At 48.5% G+C, this 14,264-nt stretch overlaps 1 protein-coding gene across 3 annotated transcripts in view; it reads left to right on the top strand.

Moving 5' to 3' along the window:
- EVL (Enah/Vasp-like) overlaps nucleotides 1-14,264 on the top strand; it is a 143,547-nt gene that overhangs the window by 25,979 nt on the left and 103,304 nt on the right. The window contains exon 1 of one of the 3 annotated variants that reach the window (XM_025271200.3): nucleotides 13,610-13,783. The exons of 1 other annotated variant lie outside the window; for it this stretch is intronic. In XM_025271200.3, the coding sequence (XP_025126985.1) occupies nucleotides 13,761-13,783 (23 nt within the window). In that variant the 5' untranslated portion in view covers nucleotides 13,610-13,760. Of the gene's footprint in view, nucleotides 1-13,609; nucleotides 13,784-14,264 lie in introns of those variants that run through there. One more of the 3 variants, XM_025271195.3, reaches the window with a different exon arrangement.

Below are 14,264 nucleotides of genomic sequence, written 5' to 3'. Positions count from 1 at the left end.
TTGTCTGTATGAGGCTATGGTTTTTCCAGGAGTCATGTATGGATGTGAGAGTTGGATCATAAAGAAAGCTGAGCGCCAGAGAATTGATGCTTTTGAACGGTGGTGTTGGAGAAGACTCTTGAGAGTCCCTTGGACTGCAAGGAGATCCAACCGTCCATCCTAAAGGAAATCAGTCCTAAATATTCATCAGATCAGATCAGTCGCTCAGTCGTGTCCGACTCTTTGCAACCCCATGAATCGCAGCACGCCAGGCCTCCCTGTCCATCACCAACTCCCAGAGTTCACTGAGACTCACGTCCATCGAGTCAGTGATGCCATCCAGCCATCTCAGCCTCTGTCGTCCCCTTCTCCTCCTGCCCCCGGTCCCTCCCAGCATCAGGGTCTTTTCCAATGAATCAACTCTTCGCATGAGGTGGCCAAAGTACTGGAGTTTCAGCTTTAGCATCATTCCTTCCAAAGAAATCCCAGGGCTGATCTCCTCAGAATGGACTGGTTGGATCTCCTTGCAGTCCAAGGGACTCTCAAGAGTCTTCGCCAACACCACAGTTCAAAAGCATCAGTTCTTCGGCGCTCAGCCTTCTTCACAGTCCAACTCTCACATCCATACATGACCACAGGAAAAACCATAGCCTTGATTAGACGAACCTTTGTTGGCAAAGTAATGTCTCTGCTTTTGAATATGCTATCTAGGTTGGTCATAACTTTCCTTCCAAGGAGTAAGCGTCTTTTAATTTCATGGCTGCAGTCACCATCTGTAGTGATTTTTGAGCCCAGAAAAATAAAGTCTGACTGTTTCCACTGTTTCCCCATCTATTTCCCATGAAGTGGTAGGACCGGATGCCTTGATCTTTGTTTTCTGAATGTTGAGCTTTAAGCCAACTTTTTCTCTCTCCACTTTCACTTTCATCAAGAGGCTTTTGAGTTCCTCTTCACTTTCTGCCATAAGGGTGGTGTCATCTGCATATCTGAGGTTATTGATATTTCTCCCGGCAGTCTTGATTCCAGCTTGTGTTTCTTCCAGTCCAGCATTTCTCATGATGTACTCTGCATATAAGTTAAATAAACAGGGTGACAATATACAGCTTTGACGAACTCCTTTTCCTATTTGGAACCAGTCTGTTGTTCCATGTCCAGTTCTAACTGTTGCTTCCTGACCTGCATACAAATTTCTTAATGCTGAAGCTCCAATACTTTGGCCACCTGATACAAAGAACTGACTCATTCGAAAAGACCCTGAGGCTGGGAAAGATTGAAGGAGGGAGGAGAAGGGGACGACAGACGATGAGGTGGTTGGATGGCATCACCAACTCAACGGACATGAGTTTGAGTCAACTCCGGGAGTTGGTGATGGACAGGGAGGCCTGGCGTGCTGCAGTCCATGGGGTCTCAAAGAGGCTGACTCGATGAAGCAACTGAACTGAGGATATATATAAAATAGTGTTGTTGTTTTTATAAAAACCATACCTATTCATTGAAAAATTCAGCGATATAGGAAGGTACACAGAAAAATGAAGTGCAGATGACCAGGGCATGTCAGTCTCCTGGAGATAAACAGTTGTTAGCATTTTGGCCAACACACTTCCAAACATTTCTCTAGGCCCATATATGCAGAAAGAAGTGCAATAGTAACGCAGCAGCTCTGCATAAGAGCCGCTTCCTAGCAGCGTCACGTGCGCCGTGTGGATTTTCACCTAAGCCCCGTGGGGTGACGGCATCTCCCCACTTCTCAGGAGGGAGCTGGCATCGACAGCAGTGTGGTGGCCCGCCCCGGGGTACGGAGCTCTGCGTCTGAAGGCCAGGCTGTGAGTCCTGTGCTGGGTCGTATGTGACGGACAAGCCGACCTTGTGTTACCGAAATTTGCAGATACTGCTTTTCTTTTTTTTAACACATGGTAGGTTTGTGGCCACCCTGGGCCAAGCAGGTCTGTTGGCGCCACTTTCCCAGCAGCCTTTGCTCCCTTCATGTCTCTGTGCCACATTTTGGTAATTCTCGCAACATCTCACACTTTTATTTATCATTACTGTACTTGTTATGTGATCGGCGATCTTTGTTCTGCAACAACTCACTGAAGTCTCAGATGATGGCTAGCGTTTTTTTAAGTCATAAAGTATTTCTAAGCTAAAGTAAGTACATTTTCTTAAAACAGTGCTACTGTACACTTCATAGGCTATAATGTAAATGTGACTTTTATGTACACTGAGAAACCAAAGAATTTGGGTGATTCACTTTATTCGGATATTCTCTTTACCACGGTGATCTGGAGCTGAACACCCAGTATCTCCGTGGTGTGCCTTACATGGTAGTGCGTAAGGGAGAACACACTGCGTGCCTTTCTATAACTTGCTTTATTGTTTGACTTGAGGAGGTGTTTATCGTACAACAGTAATTGACAATTTGTAGTAATCCTCTGTAGTATTTTTACTCAACAGTAGTAATGTCTCGGCAGTTAATGTCGGTCTCTCTCTTTGTGTATACTGTACTTCGTTTGACAAGTCCCTTGTTGAGGATGCTTAGTTTATTCCCAGTTTTTTGCTCTTTTAAGTAATAAAGGAATCCACATCTTCATTCCTTTGGGTCCTAACTTGTTCCTTAGAGGAGGAGGACAGAAGGCCCCCCGCCACCCTCCAGGTGAGAATCACTAGTGTTAGAGCGCTCAGTGGTTCTGCAACCTGACCACGCATCAGACTCCCCTGGAGAGCTTGTTAAAAATGCAGCTTGCTGGGTTCCATCCTCCCGGAGACTCTGACTCATTTAGTCTGGGGAGAGGGCTGAGGGTTTTCCTCTTTGACAAGTTCCCAGGTGATGCTGACCCTGCTGGCCAAGGACCCCGCTTTTGAGAGCCACTGATGTAAAGGAAAAGCACTTAAGTGGAAATCAGGAGACTTCAGTTCTTATTCCAGCTCTGACAGTAGTCAGGTGACCCTAGACAGAAAAGGGAAAGTGTTGGTTTCTCGGTCATGTCCGACTCTTTGTGACCCCATGGACTGTAGCCTGCCAGGCTCCACTGTCCGTGGAATTCTCTAGGCAGGAATACTGGAGTGGGTAGCCATTGGATCTTCCCGACCCAGGGATCGAACCTGGGTCTCGTGCCTTGGCAGGCAGATTCTTTACCATCTGAGCCACCAGGGAAGCCCGACCCTAGATGGGGTGCTGTGTTTTTCTCTTTGGTCAAAGTGAGAGGATTGGACTGACATTTTTCTTGGACCGTTTATCTCATCAGTGAGAACTATGAAATCCTTCAAAATCTGTGTTCTACTCATGGCATACAGTGGCTCTTGAGATTTGGTTCATTTAATGCCTGTGTTCTTTTTGCCCTCCATTTTCTTTCTTTTATTCATTATTTACTGTGGGGTCCATGGAAGGTAGTATCATAAGAGAGATGAATGGTTTGAGAGGGAGGCTTAGAAAATGATGAAGTGCTCATTTTTTTCATGTTAGCAAGAATACATCTTTTAAAAAAGAACTACAGTTCCAAAGTTAGTAAGCTATCTAACAAATCCTAGCTCAGCATTAGCAATCCACGGGAGGCCCTTCATCAGTTTGTCTGCATACCTATTAACTGAAACAGCAGGGTTTTATGCTGAGTGTCGGAGCATGCACACCGCTGCAAGAGCAATGCCAGTGAAGCTCTTTGGAAACTAAGAAGCAGTGCTATTTTGGATGAGGGAAAATACCACCCTGTACATGAGAGCGGGAAATCAGAAGTAGAGAAAAGCTTATCAGAAATAATACATGAGAAAGAAAGACTGGCTTTTAGAGGGAAAAAAATACATTTATCTTAAGCAGGACTTTTCAAGTGACACGTCTCTCAGGCGTATTCATGCGATTTCATTGTCATCATCGCCGCCATCAGAATGTTTGTTAAATGAAGGTTTTCCTTTTTCATCCTTGTAGATTAGGAAGGATTCGCATGGCCAGGGTTGGAGCCCAGCCCCAGGCCTTAGGTGTTCACAACATAGAGACAACTGCCGGCATGGGTCCCTTCAGACCTCTGTGGTGGTATTTTACGTATATATGCATTTACCCCTCTGTGTTGCTTCCCTGCTTCCAGGCAGAATATCTTCGTCCCTGCCTTGCCAGAAGGTGTCAGAAATCCCTGGTGTTCACTCATTGGGTATCTGCTGTGACGTGAATATTTGTGTTCCCCCTCAAGATTCACCAGGGCTTCCCTGGTGGCTCAGTGGATAAAGAGTCTGCCTGCGGCATGGGAGAAATGTGTTCGATCCCTGGGTTGGGAAGATCCCCTGGAGAAGGAAATGGCAACCCACTCCAGTATCCTTGCCTGGAGAATCCCATGGACAGAGGAGCCTGGTGACCTACAGTCCATGGGGTCGCAAAGAGTCAGACACGACTGAGTGACTAACACTTCCACTTTCTTTCCAAGATTCACATTATGTGAGGGTGTCAGGGAGGTGGGGCCTCAGGGTGGAGCCCTCAGAAGTGGGGTGCGTGCCCTTGTGAGGGACCTCACAGAGCCCCCTGGTTCTGTCCACTCTGTGAGGACCAAGCACAGTGAAATGTGCATGAGCTGGAAGAGGGCCCTCGCCTGACCACAGTGGCCCTCTGCTCTCGGACTTCCAGCCTCTAGAACTGGGGGATACACACTGTTTATATGCCACCCTGTCTGTCTGTAAGCCAGCCGGAAGGCACTAGGAACATCTCCGTTTCTGAAGGTTCCCACTAGACCAGTCCCCAGAGATGCCCTTCCTCACTTAGGCTCTTAGAGACGCTCACTTAACATGCCAAAGCCTTTGGAATCCATTCATTCTTTCAGTTCTTCAGAAGAGTTAATTAATTAATCTGTTTGTTTATTCATGCTAATTCCCTAGTCTCTGTGGAAAATACAGATATGAACAAGACATTCCCGGATTCATTTGATTTTTTTTTTTTTGACTTCATATTATTGTGCCAGTTCGTGTGGGTTGGGTTTATATGTGCCTCTCTGGAGTGGGGTTGGTTAGTGACTTCCAAGCACTGTTATATTGGAAAGAAAGGAGTGCTAGGGGTGGGTTTGCGAAGTTAGGAAATTAGAGTTAATTATGGTAACTGCCTCAGAATAGCCAGAGCCTGGGGGCGGGGGCTCTGAATCAGCTCCGATGAACCACGTTTCCCTTTTTGTCTTTAAAGAGGACTCATAAGGCGGTAGTGGAGAGAATTCAGAGGAGCACTGAGGACTGGAATGTCTAGAAAACAAGGCCCCCCAATTTCAGAATCATTTGACCTAGGGAGACTAAGCAATAATTTAGAATTGACTTCAGTTATTTGAAGGATTATTGTTATTATTATTTTTTTTACAAATTAAGAGGATGTAAATGAGGCAGAAGCAAAAATGGACCAGACAGGAAAGAACAGCTTCTTATCCATTGCAACCAGTCCATTAGAATGCATGATAAGCTAGATTTAGACATTGTAGAGATACTTTAGGAAAATTACCTAAAATTTGGAGAAAAGGCAAAGTGATTATCGTGTGCCTTTCCAAGGTTACTTGAGAGCGTTATCTGGTAAGCCGATCTAAAGAGTATCTGACTTTTGTCAAGTTAGATTTTAACTTGTAAAAAAATCGATAAGTGAAAAGTGAATTTTATTATCCAGTAGAGCTCTTAATGGTTTCTGTTCAGTAGGAAAGATAACCTCAAAGGTTATAGTTTAATTGCTCTGTAGGACATTAGCCAGGTTTGTATCGACTTGGCAAGATTATTACAGCATTCTTTCCTTCTCCACCAAGGTAATTTGTGTTTCTTTTGTTACATTTGAACCAGCTTTGCCATCCTGCTTTTTCCCTCATGAAGGACTTACTTGATACATACATACTATATATTGGCATGAGAGTTCCCTTTTCAGCTTTTTGAAAATTATACTTTGACAGAAGTGAATGCATGCGGAGGAGATAAGCATCTCAGGTAGCTCACCCAGGAGTGGGGTTTTGGGTCCTTTCAGCCCTGAACACCAGTGTTCATCTAAATTCTCTTGGTCACCCAGATAGTACATTGCATTTATGGACCCTCTAACTCTCTGCCCTGGATGAATACTTAAAACTCCTGCTTTATCAAGATCTCAGATGACACAGAGCAGAGAGGGATCATTTCTTTTGTTGTGAGGACCAGCACCGTTACTGATTTATATAGCACGCACAGTTACAGAACACTGGCACACCGGCTGTTGTATCTGATCTTCTCTGTTTCCTTGTGAGGGAGCGGGGCAGGAACAGCTGCCCCCACTTTCCAGGTGAGCACGTTGAGAGTCAAGTAAAGTCACAGCCGCTTGGCTGCTGAGGAGTGGCGCTGGGACCACAGCCCAGCCCTTCCCACTCCACGCTCATCAGCAGCTACATGACGGAACCCAGATTCAAGAGGATTCTGGTAAGAACAGTGAACTGAAGTAGGGAAAAGACCTGAACCCTGGCTCCAGACTGCTTTCATATGGATTCACAGGTGCGACTCTGAGGCTGTAGTTTTGGAGTCTGTGTGCCCTGTTCCTGACTGTTGGAGAGACCCGAAATGTGTCTGAATCTTCCCTCACTGCCCTGCCACCCCTGCCCCCCTACTCAGGGATTGAGCAGTGCTGGACACACAGCAGGTATCCAGGAGACACTTCCTGATTGAATGGGGACATTTGTTTTACACGCATGTATATCTTGATCTCCCTCTATTCCTGGTAAGACTCTCTTGGCAAATTTCTGCCTATCTGGGTGACATTGGCCCAGCTGTACTTATTCATTCAAAAGAATAATCTGCCCTTTGATTTGACGCTTGCACCGGAAAGAGGACTGCTGACTTGACCCAATTCCGTCTTTTTTTATGAAATCTTCTCTAAATCTGCCAGCTGCTGATTTATTAATTCAACAGATATTTATTGACTAACTCTCTGTGCCAGGCCCTGCGGTAAAGACTAGACCAGGCCTCCTCTCTTCCTTCGGTTCATGGTCCTGGTGGTGTCTTAGTATTTCTGTTGAAATATTTTCAGCCTTTGCTTCATTAGTAATTCACAAAATAACATGAAACAACTGAGTTGTGAAAAAGACTCTTAGGAATTCCCTGATGGCACAGTGGGTAAGAATCCGCCTGCCAGTGCAGGGGCCGTGAGTTCGATCCCTGGTCCAGGAAGATCCCACATGCAGCGAGGCCCTTGCACCACCACTCCTGAGCCCGAGCGCTGCAACTCCTGAAGCCCATGCACCCAGAGCCTGTGCTCTGGTAAGAGAAGCCACCACGGTGAGAAGCCTGTACACCACACGAAGTGTCGTCCCCAGTCGCCACCACTAAAGAAAGCCCGAGCAAAGCAGCAAAGACCAAGCATGGCCAAAAGTTACGTAAATAAAAAAAAAATTTTAAAGACTCTAAGTTCAGTTCAGTTCAGTCACTAAGTTGTGTCCGACTCTTAGCGACCCCATGGACTGCAGCACGCCAGGCTTCCCTGTCCATCACCAACTCCTGGAGCTTACTCAAACTCTAAAAAGATTCTCAAACGTGCTCCACACCCACCCATTCTTTGGTCCACTGCCCGCCCCCGCCCTCTCTTGCTTGCACGGGGCCTGCAGCTTCTCCCACTTCCTCATGCTCCTTTGCTCAGTCGTGTCTACTCTGTGAGGGTCGACTGAAGTCCGCCAGGCTCCTCCGTCCATGGGATTCTCCAGGCAAGAATACTGGAGTGGGTTACCATTTCCTTCTCCAGGGGACCTTCCCGACACAGGGATCGACTCTGCATCTCCTACTTGAGCAGGCTGATTCTTTACCATTGAGCTGCCTGGGAAGCCTCTCCCACTGCCCCCTAAAAACGACAGTCAGCTCCTGTTAGGCCATTGTCTAAAGCTCTCCAGCATCTTCCCTGTCAGAAAGCCCTGCTTCCCCTCTGTCTCCATATCCCTCTACTCCCTTCCTTCCTGGTCCAGCCACACTGGGGAAAGGGGCGGAAACCAAGCCAGTCTCCTCCTGCCTCGGGCCTCTGTGCCGGCTGTGTTGTCTGCTGACGCCTATCGTCCCTGGTATTTTCACCACTGTCCCCGCTAGTCACTTGGATCTCAGCTTAACTCTCGCTCCCTGAGAGGGGCCTTTCCTGTCACCTCTTTTAAGTTCAGCAGCCCTTCGTCACTCTGGTACTTAACCCTGTTTTATCGTCTTTCTCTTACTCATTTATCGTCTGGTTTTCTTCATTAGAGTGTGTAGCTAGGGGCTTTAGCTTTTCCCTGAGAAAGTTGTGGAGGGGATGCAAGGACAGTTTTCAGTGGCCTGGTTCAGGTGCTCAGAGAGAGCCGATTTGGCGAGAGGTTGATGAAGACAGGAGTGCAGAAGTGATTATCGTTGAGTTGCTCGTGAGCAGTGGCAGGTGAAAATGGATTGTGATTGTGTTTGCTTAATGGTAGAATGCCTTTTTTTTTTTTTTTTTTTAAGAAATTTAAATAGAATTCTTGAAATGGAGGTAAAGGATGGTTTTATTTAAAGCTTTTGTTTTAAAGTTAAGTGTCACTGTAGGAATTCAGGTGACTTGACATGATTTGGGGAGGAGGACTTAGTTCAGAGTGTGGGACTCATACATTTTCTATTGGTTCAAGAAAGTGGGGGTTCTGTTTGTTTTTAATTTTTTTGAAAGGTTAATTCAACTGGAACAAAAGTGCATTCAAAACATTTCTGACCAAAGACCTGCTCTGTGGCTAGGAATGTGTTCTGCCTTGTGAAGACTTAGAAAGGACTGAAAACAGGGTCACTGCCTGTGGGCTCCCCACCAGCTCAGAATAGGAGAGTTCAGAGCTGGTGCCTCCAGATTGTGACAAGTTTCTCTTGAAGGTGTGTTCGCCCAGCAAGCATGTTGTTTCACCTGCATTGTCCACACGTTCCTGATGGAGGTGGTGAGGCGCCAGACTCCTCTGGTCTCTCTTCTTGCCAGCCCCCTTCCCCCCGTCCCCAGGGGCTCTCACCTGGTCAAAGACCTAAGACATGGGAAGGACAGAGGTTACTCCTGAGCACTAGATGGTATGTGAGATTTTTAGAACATAGCTTTTGGTTGTCATAGGAATTGCGGTTTTGAGCTTCCTCCAGGCTGGCTGTGGTCAGGAGGGGAATGCACAGTCGTGTCACCAGCGTCATCCCCATCCTCAGGTCGGGACTGAGGCTCAGATGGGGAAGAGGCCTGTCTTCCCAAGGCTCCCCAGGCAGGTAGTCGTAGAGCTGGGCTCGGAACCCCACTGTCCATAACCTCTGTGGGGCAGAGGTGGGGAGATCTCCTGCATCAGGGTCCTGGGTTGATGAGGTGGGTGGGGGAGGCAGATGGGGCTGGGTGCTGACTCCATCCTGTAGACGGTGAGGAAGGGTTATAGGGCTCAACTGGAAGGTGCTAGGGTGACTGCAGGAAGGGGTCGGATGGCCGGGAGATGAGGAATGGGGAGGGGAGTCTTAGGGAGTCGGGAGGGGGAGACCGGAAAGGCCACAGAGCTTGTTATGCTCACAGACCCCTGCTCAGAGGAGCACGAGCGGCCAGGCCTTGAGACCGGAGTTGGATTTTCAGTCTTGCCCGTCGCTGAGTTCCCTGTACGTCCCCTCCTGCTTGGTGTGTGGGGATCTCAGCAGCAGGTGAGCAGGCCCGAGGGTGTCAGAGCGTTCCTGCTGACACTGCAGGGATGCTAGCCTCTGTTCAGATGCCCTGTTTATGTTGCTGCACGTTCGTCATGGCTCCGTAAACCTGAAACCTCACATCCTAAGACAAGCGGGAGAGGAAACATCCATGTGAGGTCCCAGGCTCATGGGGCCTCCGGGCCTGAAACCCCAGCTTGTCTGTACAGGAGCTGGGATGCGGATTCAGTGCCAGCGAGTACATCGTGAGTTCCCTTGGGAACTGGGCCGTTTCACATGGAGAGACAGGCTGCGGGCACTCTGAGCATGCGGACGCCTCTGACATGGGTTTCAGACATCCTGCTCACGTAGCTTTCCAAGATTGTTGGGGGCCTGGGACCCCTGCTCTTAACGACGGTGTTTTTAGCCTGTTACCTACACGTCAGCTTCTCTGGGGACGCCTCAGGCGGCTGGCACGGCCAGTAAGGGCAGCAGGTCAGTGCTGTTCTGGGACAGCCGGGCCCGGTCAGAAGGCTTTGTCCTTAGGCTGAGCCTGGAAAGAGGAAGGGAGTTCAGAGTGTCGAGGGTGAGCTTGACAACATCCCCCAAAGTCCAGCACGGATGGGACTCCCGGGTCTCTTAGGCCCAGTGTTTCCAGGCGGAGTCGGGGCTGGTCCTGGTGGAGGGAGGGCCAAGCCAGGTAGCAGGGAGTCTGGGGCTCTTCTGTTTTTATCCGTTGTGTGTTCATATCAATTCTGTGTCCCAGTTACATGATACAGCAAAACAAAGGCTGCAGAGGGAGCGGAAGTCCCAGAGCAGGAGCATGCTTCGTCCGAGCCTTGAGTCGTTGGCGGGTGGCCTAGGATACCTCGTTCTTATGCGGCGTGTCCTCTCAGAAGTGCCCTCTGGAGAGCAGTGGAGCAGTCGGGAGTCCCTGTTCCTGATCCTTGGGGTCACCGGTTGTCAAGTGGTTGGGGGAGGTGCCCAGCCTTTGAGGCAGACTCCTTCCCAGTCTGGTCCCAAGGCCTACCACCTCGGGTTCTCAGCCTTCCTCCTGGGGCAGCCAAACCCCTCTGTCAGCCCTCAGCGGTCTCCCGTCTGGCTGTAGAATCTGGGGATTCGCCAGGGCCAGCCGGAAGGGTGCCACGTCCCAGCCTGGTCTCAGGACCACAGGCTGCCTGCCAGTCAGCGAAACATGTCCTCTTCTGGAGGTGGCCTGAGGCGCTTGGCTCTTTGGTGTTGGAACCCCAGGCGGGCACAAGGGTTGAAAACGTTGGCATTAAACCTACCTTGGCCAAGCTCATTGCTCTGCAGTTGGTAGCCATATGATCATGGGCAAGTTACTTAACCATCGTGGCCTCTGTTCTCTTATTAGTAAATTGAGGACTCACATAAAATTGTCTCACATACGCTGGGTGCTAGGTTTTGGAGATTTTTCACCATGATGAAAGTGAAAGAAGAGAGCGAGAAAGCTGGCTTGAAACTCAACATTCAGAAAACTAAGATCATGACATCTGGTCCCATCACTTCATGGCACATAGATGGGGCAACAGTGGAAACAGTGAGAGACTTTATTTTTGGGGGCTCCAAAATCACTGCAGATGGTGACTACAGCCATGAAATTAAAAGACGCTTGCTCCTTGGAAGCAAAGCCAAGACCAACCTAGATACCATACTAAAAAGGTCAATTTTCATTCCAGGCCCAAAGAAGGGCAATGCCAGAGAATGTTCAGACTATTGGACAGTTGCACTCATGTCCCATGCAACTAAAGTGATGCTCAAAATCCTTCAAGCCAGGCTTCAGCAGTATGTGAACAGGGAACTTCCAGATGTACAAGCTGGATTTAGAAAAGGCAGAGGAACCAGAGATCAAGTTGCCAGCATTCACTGGATCATAGAGAAAGCAAGGGGATTCCAGAAAAACATCTTCTTCATTGATCACACTAAAGCCTTTGACTGTGTGAATCACAACAAACTGTGAAAAATTCTTAATGAGACGGGACTACCAGACAACCTTACCTATCTCCTGAGAAATCTGTATGCAGGTCAAGAAACAGTAGTTAGAACTGGATGTGGAACAACTGAGTGGTTCCAAATTGGGAAAGAGTATGACAAGGCTGTATATTGTTACTCTGCTTATTTAACTTATATGCAGAGTACATCATGTGAGATGCTGGGCTGGATGAATCACAAGGTGGAATCAAGATTGCTGGGAGAAATATCAACAACCTCAGATATGCAGGCAATACCACTCTAATGGCACAAAGTAAAGAGCAACTAAAAAGCTTCTTGATGAAGGTGAGAGAGGAGAGTGAAAAAGCTGCCCTAAAACTCAGCATTCAGGAAACTTGAGATCATGGTATCTGGTCCCATCACTTTATGGGAAATACATGGGGAAATGGAAATAGTGATAGATTTAAGTCTCTTGGACTTAAATCACTGCAGATGGTGACTGCAGCCATGAAATTAAAAGACACTTGCTCCTTGGAAGGAAAGCTATGACAAACCTATACAGCGTATTAAAAAGCAGAGGCATCACTTTATCAGCAAAGGTCTGTGTAGTCAAAGCTATTGTTTTCCTAGTAGTCGTGCACAGACGTGAGAGCTGAACCGTGAAGAAGGCTGAGCACCAGAGAACTGGTGCTTCTGAACTGTGGTGCTGGAGAAGACTCTTGAGAGTCCCCTGCATTGCAAGGAGATCCAACCAGTCAATCCTAAAGGAAATCAGTCCTGAATATTCGTTGAAAGGACTGAAGCTAAAGCTCCAGTACTTTGGCCTTATGTGAAGAGCCGACTCATTTGAAAAGACCATGGTGCTGGGAAAGACTGAAGACAAAAGGAGAAGGGGGCAGCAGAGGATGAGATGGTTAGACAGCATCACCAACTCAGTGGACGTGAATTTGAGCAAACTCCAGGAAATAGTGGTGGACAGGGAAGCCTGGCATGCTGCAGTCTAAGGGGTCACAAAGAGTCAGACACAACTGAGTGACCGAACAAGAACAACAAAATCAGACTAAGAAAAATGGCTCTGGCAGATTGTTAGAAAAGGGACAGACGGAGGAAGACCAGTACATGAGAGGGGGAGTGGGAAATGCTGAGGCTGAGAGCTGAAGCAGTGGGGCTGAGAGTGGGGAGGTCAGACCCTGAGCAGAATCAGAGTTGGTGCCTGATTCTGTTTGTGGTGTGAAGGAGAGAAAAACCATCAAGAGTGACTCACAAGTTGTCTTTTGAGATCTGTCTTCCTTGTTTTATAAAGATCTGCAACTGTTGACGAGTGTCCTTGATGGCAAGTTTCAGAACACAGCCTCAGCTCATGTGCCAGGTCTCAGCAGCTCGGGCCCTGCCCTCCAGTAAACATTCCTCTTTCTTTGGCTGACATCTCATTTCCTTTTTCGTAACTTCTGTTCTGAAACTGTTACAGCAGCTTTTGTACTTCAAGAAATTGAAGCCTGGTCCATATTATGTATGGAAACAAATACTGAAATAAATACTCAGTAAACAAAGACTGAGATAAGTGAGGTCACGCTTTGCGGCTGACCTACAGGGTGATGCTCATGGCAGAGCTCTGGCCGGAAACCATGACTCCTGGGGATCCAGAGCGGCCTCTGTGTTTGTGCTAAAAGAACGTTTCATAGTGGAAGGGTGGAATACAGAGTCCTGAAGAGTTTTCAGTAAAATGTAGCCCAGGATCCATCTCCACTACATGTGCTTCCCACGGTGGTCCTCGCATTTGAACCCGAGCACAGCAGTGGCCACGGGTGGGCGAGGTGAGCGGGCTGAGCTCAGGGGAGCAGGGCACACTCTCATTCCTTGCAGCTCTTGCTCCCTGGCCCCTGCCCCGGCCCCATACGGTTTGGTGGGGGCGTGCGTGCTCTGTGATTCCCGCAGGATCCCAGGCGTGCCCGGGGTTCCACTTGTTTCTCGCGGCTAATCCAGCTCCCAGCCTGGAGCCTCAGCGCTCACTGCATTAATCAGCCTTGCTGGAATGATCACATGGTCCTTAGCTGCCTCCCCTGTTAGCTGCCGCTCATCAGCAGCTGGCGGAGCTGGAGGCTGCAGGCCCCTGTCTGCAGAAAGCCTTTCACTTCAGAATATTGGGGGGTGTGCAAACCCCGCCTCTTTTTCCAGCACCTTTGCACCATCTGACTGACTAAATGGTGGTCCTCCAAACCAGAAAGGCCCCCAGACAGTCTGAGGAAATTGTCTCCGACTAGGTCATGTTTGCACTTGAAGAATTCAGGTATGTCCTGGGTTTCCTCCATCAGCCTGCCGCTGGGTTTTTGTTCTCTCTAGGTTTTTGCTGTGTAATGACAGCTCAGGCTCCTGCTGGTCCTCATAAAAGAAGGGTTCTTTTCCACGGCAGGGTTTCTCCCGGTCATGGGGGTGGGCGCGTGGAGGTGGTGCCGGTCTGGGGTGTCGACTGCAGGCACCCAGGCAGCGTGGTAATCGGTTTGATGGTGTGTGAAGGTGGCGAGGACCCCACCTTGTGCCTCATCCGAGCTGTGCTGGTGCTGGTGTGGAGTTCTGAATACCGACTAGGAACTGCTTATCCAGATGGAGTCTCTTGCTGCCTTTTGTTTTTCTTCCTTTGTCAAACTCCTGGAGCCTTACTGCTCTTTAAAAAAGCACTAATTGCAGCCGTGAAGGTGGAAACCCTGCAAGTGTGTCTGCTGGCTCATGTTTTGGTCTCGGCTCTGATTTTGCTCATTGTGGACGGTGGT

Source organism: Bubalus bubalis, chromosome 20 (genome assembly GCF_019923935.1).
Source record: "Bubalus bubalis isolate 160015118507 breed Murrah chromosome 20, NDDB_SH_1, whole genome shotgun sequence".
Classification (NCBI taxonomy): Eukaryota; Metazoa; Chordata; class Mammalia; order Artiodactyla; family Bovidae; genus Bubalus; species Bubalus bubalis.
This window is presented reverse-complemented; position numbering and strand designations above follow the sequence as displayed.